The 15,452-nt window shown below is 46.0% G+C and overlaps 1 protein-coding gene across 2 annotated transcripts; it reads left to right on the top strand.

Annotated features, from left to right (window-relative positions):
* The first annotated feature begins 84 nt into the window (after nucleotides 1-84).
* Nucleotides 85-14,701, top strand: TMEM259 (transmembrane protein 259). Of its 2 annotated transcripts, none has more exons than XM_013942416.2 (11): nucleotides 85-545; nucleotides 5,185-5,451; nucleotides 5,943-6,111; nucleotides 8,024-8,134; nucleotides 9,598-9,720; nucleotides 10,081-10,181; nucleotides 11,113-11,170; nucleotides 11,473-11,556; nucleotides 12,134-12,266; nucleotides 12,655-12,754; nucleotides 13,629-14,701. In XM_013942416.2, exons 1-11 carry the CDS (start codon nucleotides 312-314, stop codon nucleotides 14,475-14,477), a joined length of 2,229 nt encoding a protein of 742 aa, XP_013797870.2. In that variant the 5' UTR covers nucleotides 85-311; the 3' UTR covers nucleotides 14,478-14,701. The 2 variants fall into 2 exon arrangements, with proteins under 2 accessions (XP_013797870.2, XP_013797871.2); XM_013942417.2 differs by having other exon boundaries at nucleotides 86-545; nucleotides 5,943-6,057.
* Nucleotides 14,702-15,452: the final 751 nt, after the last annotated feature.

Genomic DNA, 15,452 nt, shown 5'->3' with positions numbered 1-15,452 from the left:
CCCGCCGCGCCGCCGGGGCCTGGCCCCGGCCCGGGCGCCGCCAGGCTTGACCCGTCCCCGTCGTGTCCCCCCGCCGCAGCGCGCAGGAGGCCGCGCCGGGCCCTGGGCACCGACCCCGTGCGGGCAGCGGGACGGGGGCGCCGCCCGGTCCCCCCCGCTGTTGCTCCACCTGTCCGGGGAAGCCCTCGGGCCTCCCCCACCGGGGGAGCAGGGTCCCTCCGGGGCGGCCCTTCCCCTCCCGCGAAGGAGGAACGGTCCCTCCGACCCGCCTCGGGAAGAGTGCCAGCTCGCTCCCTGCTGCAGCGGTCAGGATGTCCGAGAACCAGCCCAACGCCAACAACCATCACCCGGCCAACAACACCGGGGGTGGCGGGGCTGCCGGCGCCAACAACCGCGGCGTCCGCAATCCCAACCTCAACCAGAACCCCTTGATCAACGTGCGCGATCGCCTCTTCCATGCCCTCTTCTTCAAGATGGCAGTGACCTATGCTCGCCTGTTCCCACCGTCCTTCCGCCGTATCTTCGAGTTCTTCGTTCTCCTCAAGGTGAGGGGCACCAATGTGCTTTACGGTTCCCTACGGCACCTGTAGTCAGGTGTTAAGGCATAAATTTCCTCAGGGTAATTTACAACCCCCCCCCCCCAAAAGCTCAGTTCTGCTCCTCTGCTAGGAGCACAGCCTGGTTTTGGACCATCGAGACCAGGTTGTCCCCTGAGTTGACATGTGCTCCTCTTTGGTGAGGAAGACAAGAATAATTACAGTGATGTTTGGAGGTCCACAGAACATCTGAACTCTCGTATGAGATCTGTACATAAAAAGAGATTGAAAATCTCTGATCTGGCTTGATGGGTAGTTGGTCTAATGTGGATTAAAACCAGTGATGGGGGTATGAAAGACTTCTGATTCCATTTCTAAGCAATCACTTTTTGGATGTGGAGTATGGCTTAATCAAGATATTTGATTGTGGTGTATTGCTAAAGTCTTGTCTTTTCTATAAGTAATTGCACACACACACACACAATACCGTTTCTTTTTAGTAGTCAACAACCTCAGGTACATGTGGACAGTGCTGCACCTCTCCCAAACTGGGTAAAAACCTGCCTGCTTTTTTGCTGATGCGGGTGCAGGTTTGGGCACTCATGGAGGTGCTAGTGTTTAAATGGGGAGCTGAAGCTGAATTCTTCTTGGGACAGGTTAGGCCTTCTGGATTAGAACTGAAGTGTGTTGGTCACAGTGGCCTGTTGCTGTCCACCTGGCCAGCTGCTCTCAAGTTGAATACTGCATCTTGGCTTCCAGATCTCATGCTGACACTTCTCACTGGTGCCGATTATAGGAAATTAAAAATAAGGGGAAGAGGGGAAAGGAGGTTGCTAAGTGACAACAGTGTGCTTCCATTACGAGTTTCTAAAATTCAGCCAATTTAAAGCAAGCAAACAGTCAGGATCCCTTGACTCATACTACACGTATGTTTTCTTTACCAAATACAAAGTGAGAGCCTTTTTATGATAACATAATAGACATGACATGACAGTGTACTTTTGCAATACTCTCTTTTTGTCTGAGAAATGTTCAGGTTTTTAACATCTCTCTCCCCCACCCCCTGCATTGTGTTAGTGGATTCAGGCAGACCGAGAGACTGGAAGTGGGAGGCACCAACCACTAGGCTGTCAGGTAGAATGAGTGGTACTCACCAAGGTAGCATCAGCTCTTTGTGTTCTGTGTTTTGATGAAAGCACGCCTGAGGAGATGAAAATAGTCACAGGACATCTGCAGAGAACAGCCTATTTCCATCCTGAGAACTGGAAGCCTTACCAAACTAAGGCAGACTTTAGCAGGCAGCATGGTCTCAGTTCTCTGTATATAGAGTATCCAGTAGGAGCTTAAATTAGAGGCTGTGGTCCTGCGAACTGCTGGTCAGGTGAATCCCTGAAACTGCTTATGGTTTTGTTGGCCTCATCATGGTTCCCTCTATGGCAAGAGAGATATATATGTTCAAGTAAGATGTTGTTAGATTAGAGGAAAGGTGGGATTCAGTCTGTATTAATGGTAGTCCTCTCCTTTTTCTGATTTTCCTTATTTTGCAGCTCCTCCACAGGTTTGACTTTTTTACCAGTCTGTTTAGTCCTAGCAAGTAGGTCAAGAACAAAGTTTACTTAAAAATAAGCACCTTAATACCATTGGAAAAGGAATGTATCAAGCTTAGCTTTACTGCTTGCTGCACTAGAGTTCCTCCGAGTTCTGAGCTATGAACTTTGGGCAGTACTGGGTAACATCATGAACAGGTTTATTGCCTTTACTATAAGGAACAAATTTTATTAGCCCACTTTGTTTTACTGTGACTTTATAGCTATTCTTTTGATTGAAAAGCATCTTCTGATGGGTTATAAAATTGGTATACTGCAGCCTGAAAGGTCTTTTTGAGGTTTGACAAACTGTTAACTGATAGACTGGTGATTTGTCTGAACTTTAGGTCAGCAGATGTACTTGTCACAACAGGTAATTTTATTTTAATAACAATACCTCATTGCTGGTACTGGATGGTGATTTTGGACTTAATTTTGTTGGTGTGATAGGCAAGGACTTTGTCTGATTGGTTATGTGTAAGAGAGACCTCGGCTTAGACTTGCTTAAAACTCTTCTGAGATATTAAAATGTTGCTAAGATAGAAAAACACTATTTCCTGGTTATGAGCGCGGATTTGCCAATTTAATGAAAAATACTCCCCTGTAGCTTTAAACATGATACAAGACACTGGAAGAGTACCTGTTGGGAATTGCAGACTTGTGTTAATATAGAGTGACAGTGCTAGAAGGAACAGGATTGGGGGGTTCAAAGTACCTATGATGGTAGGGTGGCCTGGCAGGGGAGGAATGGAAGAGGAGTTTCGATTTCTTATTAAAAGTCTTTGAGAGGGAGATCCATGTTGCATGAAGAGTTTGCATGCTGAAAGCTCTGAGGTTGTCTGTGGTGGCTGGGTCGGTGTGACAGTCGCAGGGTCACAGCTGCTGCCAGGCTGTGTGCTCTGTTAGGTCAGAGCAAAGGTCTGACTAGCCTGGCATCTTGCCTACAGCAGAGGCCCAGAGCATAGGCCAGGAGGGAGGATAAAGCCACGGCAAGCGTGTGGTGATGCTTCCTGCAACCTGTTCAGCCTCTGGCAGGCCAGCTCGGTGTCAGAGCTGTGGCAGAGTTTGTAATTTCACAGCAGCCTGTAGTGGATCTGAACACAGAGCTGGTGACTCTGCAGAAGATTGGCTTCCTCTTGTTCTTGTGGTAGGTTGTCTTTTGTTCTTTTGCTGAGGTTTGCGGGTTTTTTTCTGTCTTGTCAAGTTGGGCAGTCTTCTCTGTGCTCTAGTAGGAAGTATTTAACAGGAAACATTTTGTGCTGAGAAGGGAATGGTTGAAAGCTATAGTTACATTTCTGTTTTTTTCAATTTGCCTTGGGGCCTTGTCATCACATGTTGATGCTGTGTTTGGTTGGTTTGGCAGTGGTGCAGTCATTTTAGGGATGGTGTTGGTTTGCAAGGCCTTATATGGCATTGGGGCCTGTGCATGTGACCTGTGCTTTTCAGCAGGATACCTGTACTTCATGCAAGTGCTGGTGACAGCTCTAACCTTGCTTCTTTCCCTTCTGTGGTTAACATTTGCCTGATTGAGCGGAGATTAAACAGATCTGTCTCAACATTTTCTAACCTTTCTGCCAGGGCTGAAGTAGCCTTTTCTCATGAGCGTGTTAAGTTAGCAGCGAATCAAACACATTCTTGGTTTTTAGTGAACTGATCTGCAGATTGGCAAAGTTTCTTCAAGATGGTACTTTGGCTCCTTGAAATGAGATATAATTCAGCAGAAAATAAGCTGTGTGTGATCTGAAAATACCATCCAATTTGTATTGTGTTTAGCTGCTTACTTAGTATATCTTGTACCAAGGAAACTGGTGGATTCATCTACTTTTAAAGAAAACCTGTTAGGGCCTAGCCTTTAAAATGCAGGAAGTTTCAGACCCTTATAGAAGAACCATTTGTTTCTAGAAATACTCTTCCTGGATCTTGTCTTTATTATATGGGTGAAATTTTACTCTATCCCAGTCAGTTTGTGTTGTTAAGCCTCATCCTTCATTTTATAGGATGTTTCACAGCTTACTGGGGTGATTTCAGTGTGTGTGTCATCTCTTTTCATTTGCTGTCATTCTGCAGAGCAAGGTTGAGGTCATCAACTCAAAGAAGTTGCTCATCAGTATTCATCTGAGATCTAGAGGCTTGAGCAATAAACTTGCTTCTGTGAGCATTCCCCCACTGTATTCCTTGAATCAGAGGGAAGAGCCTGATACTGTTTTGTCAGTAAACAAACATTGATGAACTAAAGCTAGAACAAGGAAGTTCACCTTGTTGACAAGTTATCTGGTGGAGCAAACTTCTGTAGCTTGGCCTGCAGGCTTCTTAGTGGTTAGGCATTGCAGCTTCTTTCCTTGAAGCTGGCCTCTGCTGCCTCGTCAGCCAGCTGTCTTAGGTATAGTAACCATTTTGCCAGAAGAACATGTTACTTTGCTTCTCATTCAGGAGAGATTAAGGCCTGATTTTTCCATTGCTCCATACCACTAATTAATTTCTTGCACCTATGTGCAATGTTACCGGATCAAAGAAAGAAGTGTTTTGCACGGATATACAAGGAGGCAATACAGTGAGCAGTTTGCGCGTGGTTTTGTAACAGTCAGCACCTGTGTGATTCTGGACAGTGTGCATATTAACACTGCTGACTGCTTTTTGGGTGGCAGCCAGCTAGCATATAACCCATGGCACAGTTGTATTAATGGAGAAGTTTTGGTCACAGGCACTTTGGAAACTCTTGCTCCCAGGAAAAGCTCTGGATCTCTCTTGATGTTTACCTGAAGGAGACAAGGTTTCAGCTGGTTAAAGAGGCATCAGAAGGGCTGACGAAGGGAATATTATATCGCTTGCTCTGTAAAGATGAAGAGATTACCTGATTCTGGTTTGGTTGCTTTATTGTTTGGTACAGGGACCACCAAGGTTAGAAAGCATAAAAGCTCTTGTCCACTTGCATGTACATTTGTCCAAGTTAATCCAGTGTCTTTATGGGCGAGCAAGAGATGCCTGATTAAAACTGGGGAATTTGTAAACAGGTCAAGTTTCATTGGACTAATGTTTTCTGCTTTGTTTCTTGTTGTGCGTAGGCTCTCTTTGTGCTCTTCATCCTGGCTTACATTCACATCGCCTTCTCCCGCTCACCCATTAACTGCTTGGAGCACGTGCGGGATAAATGGCCACGCGACGGCATCTTACGGGTGGAAATACAGCGCAACTCAAGCCGAGCCCCCATCTTCTTGCAGTTCTGTGATGTTGAGAAGTTCCCAGGAATGGTAGTTGAGTCCACAACTGAGGAAGAGGAGGAAGAAGAGGAGGAAATGACTGTAGATATGTTTGAAAACAGCTCTATCAAGGTAAAGACTCTTTCCATGGGTACACAGAAGGAGATGGGAAACTGGGTTTCAGTTTGGGGTGAAATAGTTTGTTAGCACAGTCGTCTCAAGTTTGGAGCTGTGAGGAGAAGCAGTAATCTCTGCTGGAGTCTTGCAGTGCTGACAGCCTGTTTGGTTTGTGATCCAGCAGGTTTTCAACACCGTGCAGCTTTTCTACTCTTGCAGCCTGGGACTCGACCCTCCTTAGCAGTGAAACTAGTCTAAACAGCTGGGGTCTGCCACAGTCCATCTCTGATCCCCCAGTCACTTAGAGACAGAACGTGTTCCTCGGCATTTTCTGACTCTCCACATCAGTCTCTCTTGTTTTAAGATAGAAATTAAAGCCTGAGAAAGTGGCCTCTTCTGTTCTCCTTTCGGTGGTTGAGGCCTTCTCTGAGGGCAGAGAGGGAGCACAGAAGACTTGAACTGAAATGACTGCTAAAGTGACTGTCACCGCCATGGTTTTCCAACAGTTTGAGCTGGATATTGAGCCCAAGGTGTTCCTCAAGCCATCCCGGATGAGCAGCACCGAGGCACTGACCCACAACGAAAGCCAGGAGTTCTCGTTTAGTGAAGCAACCACTAAAGGTATGCAGCCTCTGAGGGAGACTGTGTCCGAGTTTGAGATGCTAGCCAGAGCAGGTAAAGACAACTTACACTGCTATCTGTGCTCCCTCCTTCCCTTGCGCCTGTGCATCTTCCCTGCACATCTCACTCCTCCTGGCTTCTCTGGGCCCATGCATAATAACCTTAAGTGTCTTCCAACTATCCCTGATGCTTTCAGTTGTGGTTAATGTTACCACTACTAACAGTAGATCTATAGGAATCCCTTTCCTTGGGCTGGAAGGGAGACTGGGAGTGGGGGTCATCTGCATTATAATATTTGTTGAAGCCCCTTGGTCTGCTGTCATGTTTCTGCAGTGACAGTGCCAAATGCTTCTGATGAATTTGAACCTTCCTTCTTTGACCAGTTGTGCTGCGTTTGCTGTCCTCTTGAGATCTGCAGGGATCCAACTGACAGCGCACATTCCTAATTGAACAGGCTTGGGCTGTATTTTGGATCTCTTAAATGACACCAATGCCTGGAATAGTTAACTATGCTGAAAGCCACTGAGCAAGTTTCAGTAGATTGCGAGATACAGTATTGCTGTTCTGCATCACTCAGATTATTTTCCGGCTTTATCCCTCCCCTTATTTCAGCATGACTTAAGCTGCTAATGTTTCATAAACTCTAGAAGGAGCTTTAATGACTATGTATTGTTTAAAATGGAATTCCAATATTAGGAAAGTTCTGTGTCTAGTGGTTTGGGGGGGGGAATCTGTTAAAAGTCACATATACTAAAATAGAGACATGGCAGCTGGATTCTTATTTAATTTTGGCATTTTCACGCACACTTTTATCCCTGGAAAAAAATGGAATTATTTGCTCTTCAGAAGTACAGGATGTTCTAGCTATGGAGGATTGTGAGACTGGACATTATAATGGCGCTGTTCCCTTGCTCTTGCAATTTTACTTGATGCTGATCCAGAACTCATTACTCCTGAACTTCAGGTCATTAAGTCGCTTAAGCCTGGAGAACATACAAATATTTTTGGTGCAATACCTTCATTAATAGCTGCCTACGTTCTGTGAGAATCACACTCTACAATGCTGTGTACAGTGATGGGCTGTGCTTTGATTTGCTGAATGCCTAAGTGGAAATGATCCAGAAAGATGGTGGGAGAAAGGAATTGTGCTGCTTCCCAATGTGGTTATAAAATTCATTTTTCCAAAGGGATCTTAAATCCCCCCAAACCTGTTTCCTCTGTTTTTCCAGCTTTCTTGTGTTAAAAGTACATGAAATTAAATGTTTAGACAAAATACATCACCACTGAAAAATGTTTTGTGCTACAAAGAAAGCAATTCTTTTATTGACACTTAAACATTTTATTGCCATTCGAGCTTAAAACTATTTTCTTCTGAAAACAAAAAGTTAAACTCATCAGACTGTGTTTGCTGCCCTACATGTGGGCTCTCTTCTCCAGACAGAGCCAGGGAAGCTTTAAAGTGGGCGTTTCTGTCACTAATGTGTTGCTATAAGTCAGATGAGGCAGATGCATTTCTTCTAAATTACTGTGTCCCCTTAACTGTTTTTGCTGCTGTTGTGAGAAGCCTCACACCTGCCTCCCCACACCTCTTGGGAGATACGTTGTGACAGTTTGAAAGATCAGGAATTAAATTGCTTGGATTGCATGGCTCCTACTTACCAGGAGATTTTATTTTCTTGGAGCCAATGTGGTAGAAAGCATCTATTTTGAACCTTTCTTAAACAACATCCCCCCCCCCCCCCCCCAAAAAAAAAGACCATCTTCAGGCACTGAAGAATTTTAAAGCCCTAATTGTCTCGATTTGTTTTAAATTGACTAAGGGAAGCCTGGAGCCCATATTCACAACTGACTCTCTTTTCAAGAACTTGGTAGAAGGAAGTGGGGGAGGAATCCAGAGGTGCTGTTTCTTTGTGGTAATTGCTGGCAAACGCTGCTGTTGAGTTTCACTTCCCATCCTCTCTTGCAGTGTGGCCACAGGAAGAGTACATTGTGGAGTACTCTTTGGAATATGGGTTTTTGCGTCTGTCCCAGAGCACTCGACAGCGCCTCAGCATCCCAGTCATGGTGGTAACTTTGGGTGAGTGAGGAACCAGCCCACTCTGGTGCACTGGTGGATAAGTATTCTTCAGAGATACCTACATGCTGTTAGCGCTCATCCAAATTTCAGTCATGTCCCATCTCCTCTTTAGTCTTCTGGAAACTATTTGTAACTGTTGATGGTGCTCATTTTCCATATAGAAGAGCTTCTTTATGAAGTCTTTATTGCTGTAGTAGGTCATCCCTTTCCAAGATGAGTAGTCTGAAATGACAGAGCCTGTTGCAGTGCCTGAGCCCTAATATTACATCTAGCACTGTTTTCTCATCCAAGAAGGAATATCCTCAAGATACTGAAGATCTGGGTTCAGTCAGTGCATCTCTTCCTCCTTCTTCCTTTTTTTTTTCTTCCTTACTGCTTTTGCATTACATTTTAAGAGTCTTGAACCCAAATAGCCTGCAGCCCTTTGAGACAGTGATTCTGCAGTGTATAGCAGCATCGCAATGCCAGTGCCTGGTAGCAAGAGTAATTGTGCATGTGTCAGGAACGATACTAAGCAGATTTGCTTAGTGTTGTCTCAACATACTTCTGTCCCTCTGTTAGCACCAGCAGACCACTGTTCTGGGATGGCATGCTCTTCTCCTGACATTCAGTCTGTTAAAACCTGTACTAGTCAGAAATATGGTCTCGGACCTTCTCATGCCTGCAATTTTAATTGATCTGTAATGAGTCATTAGTGCAGCAGTCGGACTAAATTGCATTACTTATTCCCAATAAAACTGAAGTACAGTTGGGCTGCAGTATTAAGCAGTGATCTCATGGTAGGTAATGGGTAGTTTCCATATTAAATGTTTATTTACTGATCTGGGCTTTCAAATTCAGCTAGGCAAATTCCTTCATAAGCATTCTAGTACTTTATTAAAAAATTATTCTTAGTTATGCTTCATGTTTAATTTAGGTTTGGGGTATTTTTGCAAGTGAACTAGTGTTTGTACAGCAGAATGCATTTGCGTGTACTGTACCAGCGGCAAGAGATGGAATTGAACAGCCTTCACTAGTGCCCAGAGCCGTGGGGAGGTGTTCGCATGTCCTCTACTGCAAGAGGGCCCGTGAGGACTGGAAGGCCCCAGCAGTGGCATGCTGAGGTCAGCTGGGGGCTGAAATATCTCAGTCTGTCCCTCCCAAATTTCACCAGAACTTGTTTCTCTGGGCCTTTAGTTGGGGTGAGCCCACTGTTACTGGGAAGATCATCTGAGCCTTGGAGTCAAATTCCCTTTGTGTATATGTGAAGAGAGATTATAACAGCCCTGATGTAAGTGTTGGGGCCTGATTGACATTGGCATTTTGTCAGCCTGGCTATATTTGTCCGGGTGTGACATTTTCCCTCCCAGTCCTGCCCAATTTAGTTATATTGGCAAAGGTCCGAGTGCAGGACTGGGCGCTTGCCTTTCCTTCTCTGTGGCTTAAGATCTGAACAGACTGAATGTTTTCTGTCTTTTATCTAGATCCCACCAGGGACCAGTGCTTTGGGGACAGATTCAGTCGCCTATTGCTGGATGAGTTCTTGGGTTATGATGACATCCTGATGTCAAGTGTCAAAGCTTTAGCTGAAAATGAAGAAAACAAAGGTAAGACTTGGAGGAATCACTTTCAGCAGCTGTGCAGGAGGTGATGTTTTTCCTGTGGATGCGTGAATACCATCTTCTGTTGATTAATCTCTAATGCAGGGAACAGTTCCCTGTGTTATGTAGAGATGTTATTGTCAAGGACAAAATAAAACAAGCAGGAGTGGAGAGGAAATGTCTGCAAACATGATTTTCTACTGCCTCATTGATTGTACTGCATAACAATAAGAGAATGTAGCCATGAGGAGATGATGCCATGCATCTCCTGCTTTAAATCCCTTTTTTTTTTTTTTTTTTTTTTGAAGGCACTGGAAGTTTGGTCTTAGCTTGTGGGCTAATCGCATTGGGCTTTGTTTTTTCCAGGTTTCCTTCGCAATGTGGTGTCTGGGGAGCACTATCGCTTTGTCAGCATGTGGATGGCTAGGACTTCATACCTTGCAGCCTTTGTCATCATGGTCATATTTGTAAGTGGGGAGGAGCTGGGCATTGTCCAGATTCTCTGGTCAGCTTATGGGCGAGGTTGGGTGTTTGTGTACAGCAGTACAGTCCTGTGCTCACGTGAGAGGTCACATCTGCTTTCAAAACCAATCTGATGGAGTATGCAGTTGCACTTTGAAAATTTGTCTGCGGGTATTAAAAGTCCTCAAAATGAAACAGAGGAGCTGAAATGGAATGAAATACTGGTTTTATTGTCAAAGGGGTGATTCAGGTTAGAGTCTTAGTATAGTTAAGCACTCAGGCTGCCAAGGGGTGGGATGCAAAAGTTTGCCCTCAGATTTTTAAGAACAGATTTAACTAATGTGCCAGGGTTGATTGAGATAGAACTGAATCTCCTGTGATTACTTGTGTGACCAGATGATTACAGAATACAGATAAGTATTGGACGAGATCTCAATAATGACTGAGCCTGTGTTCATAGCCTTAGATGACCGTCTCTCTTCGTGTCTGACCTTCCACTGATGCAGCTCCTTGTACAATAATATTGTAGCTGATAAGAGGAGAAATGGAAATGAGTGCAGGGTGACCACTGTCAGAGAGGCAGCATGAGCTACTGGGAGGAGCATGGATATAGGACAAGAAGAAACCCTAGTTCCAGCTCTTATGCTGCTATTTGGCCATTGCTCGATTATTCAGCATAAGTCTCTTTACAGACCAATTACGTATTGTCTGTTTCACTGCAGTAGTATAAAGATTAATTGCTGTTTGTGAAGCCTTAATTACTCTGTGGGAAGTCCTTCTGCATAGCTCAGGCTAAGGAATGTGAGATGTGCATGGCACGCTGTGCAGTGCTGTAAGTCCAAACTTGTCTGTCTAAGCCTCTGCCGTAGTGCAATTTTGAAAGTGAATCCCTGGACCTGCGTGGCTCTAACACTGACTTCTGTTCTCCTATTTCAGACTCTGTCCGTTTCAATGCTGTTGCGTTACTCGCACCATCAGATCTTTGTCTTCATTGGTAAGGGTTTTCTGAGGCATTTAGGGTGTATTGAAAACTGGGCCTGCTCTAGCACAGCGTAGCTTGTGTGTACTCTTGACCACTGTTGTTTAGAAGAGTTCCTGCATGTAGCTGCACAGGAAATGTCCCCCCGCCCTGTGCTTATGGGAGCAGTTCTGACTCTTGTCAGTATCTGGGGCAGTGGACTAGAGACAGCGGAGTTCACAGCATGTTGCAGTGCTCCGAATGGGGAGTGATGTGGGGGTGGAGGTTTCTCTGGTCCTGCGTTCACCTTGTGTCATAGTGTGCTTTCCTTCTTGCAGTTGATCTGTTACAGATGCTGGAAATGAACATGACAATTGCATTCCCTGCAGCTCCCCTACTCACTGTCATCCTGGCTTTAGTAGGTAAGAACATTAGCTCATTTCTTATATAAAGGAAGACGTGCAGCAAGTCACTTTGGGGTCTTAGAAAGTATAATTCCTTTTTCTGACCTGGCCACAGCAGGTGGTTAGTGTGTCTGCTCCTCACAAGGTGGAAGGCTTTGGAATTTGATGGCACACAATAACCTGCATTATCCTTCCGAGTCTCCTGGAAAATCAGTTCATTAGGAAATCACATAAACTGAGGCTTTGTCTGTCTTTCACTTTAGCTCCTTTCAGATTCATGCTTCCTGTGACCACATTGCATTAGCACAATTTTAATTAAAGATAAACAAACAAAAACCCAAATCTCTGCTGTCTGGAGTCAGCTGGTCCTCTGACCCACGTAGTAACTACAATGAGCAGTGAAACTTGTTTGACCTTGTCTGCTGTTTTAAGCAAAAATAGTGTTGTCCTGTTATGGGCTTTGCCATATAATTGCACGGCTCCAGTTCTAGAAATCACAGAGAACTTGTTCAGATGCCCCTTTGGGGAAACTCTTCACTGGAACTGTTGTCCGTGCCCTACGGAGTGATGTCAGACACCTCTCTCCATCCTGTAGGTATGGAGGCCATTATGTCAGAGTTCTTCAATGACACCACGACTGCATTTTACATCATCCTTATTGTATGGCTGGCTGACCAATATGATGCTATCTGTTGCCACACCAATACGAGTAAGAGACACTGGCTCAGGTAAGAGCTGGCTAGGACCTCGTTTGTATATTGCACACAGCTTTATTCTCTAGCGGGAGGTTTCTTTAGACCCTTTCGAGCCCTCCCAAGGAGGAGGGCTTCCACTCTTGTATGTGTATGTCCTTGGGAGCTGCCGTACATGTCTCTGGGTTCAAAGCGCAATTGCTTCCACTTTGGGTCTCATGCATGGCACTCTGGAATCACTCCTACCCTTTGTTTTGCATTGTTTAACACCTGTTCGTAGTAGGGCAATTCAAATTACCTGTTGCGGGGGGTCTACACCACCCTGGGCAAAGTGTTGCTGGTCCGAATGGAGTGATGAGTAGAAGGAAACTCATGTTTGTCCTGTCCAGTGATGTATCCTAGTATTTATTGCTTTTCTCTGCAGGTTTTTCTATCTGTATCACTTTGCCTTTTATGCTTACCACTATCGATTCAATGGGCAGTACAGCAGCCTGGCTCTGGTCACCTCGTGGCTGTTCATCCAGGTGAGTAGCTGCCATTTCTGCTGCACATTAGTGATGCCAGCTGTATGGAGGCAGGTGGTGGTGTTGTGATCATTCCCCACATCTCAGAGGGGTCTGGCTAGCTGTGTAATATTTAAACTATTGTGCTGCTGATTGCTCAAACTGACTTTGCTGTTACAAAGAGAGGGCCATCAACTGCAGTTTGGACTTCATCAGGCTTCTTGTCAAGCTGAGTTTGAGTATTTGTGTAAAAGATTAAAATAATCCCTGGTTTGGAAATGAAACAATAAAAGGAGGCTCTCAGACAGCAGGACTTTTTGGTCAGTGGCTCAAATCCAGACGTGCAACTGACAGCAGACTGATATCAAGTGAGTTTTGAAAGGTGTTAGGGAAGGATCCATGTCCCATTTCTCTGGAAGACATCCCACCGAGGGTCTCCTAATGCAGAGGTTGAGGAGTGGGTCAGGTCTGTGCAGTGAGAGTATTGGTGAGACCATCTCTAAATTGATGTCTCCAATATCCTGTTTCAATCAAATCATTTGTGTTTCTCTGGCTCTTGATCTGCCCCCTTTCTCTGCTGTGAGATGCAGATAGGGAGCTGAGGACGGGCCAGAGCTAAGTGCCTTTACCCTTCTTGTTTTCACCCCTAAAAAGAAGGGGTGGGGGGGCTGCATTGCCTTTCTTCAGAGCTTTTATAGTTACTCTGACAGCAGCCTGAATGAACCATAGCAGAAGGGATAAATCTCTTCCAAAATTTCAGATACCGTCTTTGGTCAGAGCAGCCAAATTCCCCAGTCACTGTCTTTACAGGTAGGGGAGAGAACAGTTTTGTAAGGTGCGTCTAGGCTTGCAGCCTAGGCCCAATGAGTGACTCCTTTCCCTTTGCTTTCTCTAGCATTCAATGATCTACTTCTTCCACCACTATGAGCTGCCAGCTATTCTCCAGCAGATCAGGATCCAAGAGATGCTGCTGCAGAACCAGCAGGTGGGCCAGGGGACTCAGACGACACTCCAAGACAACCTCAACAACAACACTACAGCTGCCCCGGTCGACATGGGGAGCCGACGACCCCACCTGGCCGCTGGACCCTCTGGGGAGAGCAGCAGCCCTGCTGCACTGACTCCCAGCGAGGCCTCCAGTGTCCTTGCTGCTGCCACAGCTGCTTCTGTTGGGAGTGATCTGAACTGGGTAGCTGAGACAGCCGCCATCGTTACAGAAGCCTCGTTTCTCTCTGACCTGAGCACTACCCTCTTGGAGCCAAATGTGGTGCATGAAGCCATGGCCAACGGGAACCCTCAGGATGCTGCCACTGCCTCCGGTTTGGTGGCCCGAATCAGAGTCAGCAGCGACCATCCGGAGACTGCTGTGGGCTCCATCACTATTGAAGTCACTTCAACATCTGTGGTTGCTGCAGCAGATATTCCCCCTGCTACAGAGGAGGCGCCAGCTACGCTCCTTGTCCCAGTACAGGGAGACGGGGCCTCTGTCCCCAGCCCTTCCCTTCCTGAGCAGACTGCGGCTGTAGAAGGGTCAGACAGCCAAGCAAAGCCTAGTGGAAAGAACTGCGTTGCAAACAGCAGTGTGGCAGAGACCCCGCCAGCCTTTGTGCAGAATGCTGATCTGGACAAACGTTTGGGTCACGCTCTAGGGGACCGGGGGGAGAGTAACCCTTGCCCAGCACCAGCGGATAGTACAGCTAGCTCCAAACCTTGCTTGGAGCCAGACTTGAGGAGCCTGTCTTGAGTCCCTGTTCTTGGCAACTCTGGACTGCCAGGAAGGCATTTGGATTTTGTTTGTTATTATTTCTCACCTCACCATCATCCTTAACCCATGAATTCCTCTTAGTGGAGGCAGAGTAGCTGGGACAGAGAAAAGGTGCTGCAGTAAACTCCCCTGAGAAAAGTAATTGTGCGCTTGTGTATGAGAAGGGATGAATATGCATGGGACTGCTAGGCTTCTTGCTGCAGGGAGGGAGTGATGGTACGTTCCCTTTCACAGCCTGGAAGGCACCTGGGGCCTTGTGCTTTCCCTGAAGTTGCTGGCAAGCAGAGTGGTTGGATTAACCCTGTAGCCAGCTCAGTATTACAACTTTTCTTCGCCCCTCACAGCAGCCTCAACTTTGCCCCTAAGGTTGCGTTTGCAGTTCTGGTAGTGCTCACAGCCGTGAACTGATTTGTGACAAACCGTGTTTGCGTATGGCAACTTTCTGGTTAGAAAAGCTACTGCATATGAATGAAGAGAGTGTTTTCAGACATCCTTGGGAGAGCCGCAGAAGGCAGAAAGCTGGTAAATTTTCCTTCTCTTCTAGTGAAAAAGTAGCTTAAAACCTTCCTCCCAATATTAGATCTACTCGCATCAGAGCAAAGCTGGGCAATTACCAAAGTAGAGCTGCAGCTCACCCACATCTTTTCTGCCCTTAAACTTCATTAATCAGTGGGTTTGGGGGTTGGAAGCTGCCATGCCCGAGTTAGAGCTTCCATGCTAGGGTGGATGCATTTGGCTGGGCCTGGAAGCAGTGGGTGGATTCATGTTCTGGTCAGCCCTGGAGAAATGCTGTCCTTTCTGCTGCTGGTGACATCTGCAAGGGCTCTGTGAATTTGGCTGCTCTTAAATGCATGTGGTCAGCATAAGGTGGGAGCTTCTGCCACAGGCAAATGGCCTCAAATAGTATCTACTTGGAACTGATCTGCAGCTTCATTATCTTCGGAGATGTTTGGG

Source organism: Apteryx mantelli, chromosome 30, assembly GCF_036417845.1.
Source record: "Apteryx mantelli isolate bAptMan1 chromosome 30, bAptMan1.hap1, whole genome shotgun sequence".
NCBI lineage: Eukaryota > Metazoa > Chordata > Aves > Apterygiformes > Apterygidae > Apteryx > Apteryx mantelli.
The sequence above is the reverse complement of the archived record's forward strand: the minus strand, read 5'-3'. Positions and strand labels throughout refer to the sequence as shown.

Bases quoted from the DNA above. Each gene is read 5' to 3' on its own strand.
- TMEM259 (XM_013942416.2), top strand. From the start codon at position 312: ATGTCCGAGAACCAGCCCAACGCCAACAACCATCACCCGGCCAACAAC. The intron at 11,171-11,472 runs GTAAGGGTTTTC...TCCTTCTTGCAG, and splicing joins TCAGATCTTTGTCTTCATTG to TTGATCTGTTACAGATGCTG. The intron at 12,267-12,654 runs GTAAGAGCTGGC...TTTTCTCTGCAG, and splicing joins AGTAAGAGACACTGGCTCAG to GTTTTTCTATCTGTATCACT.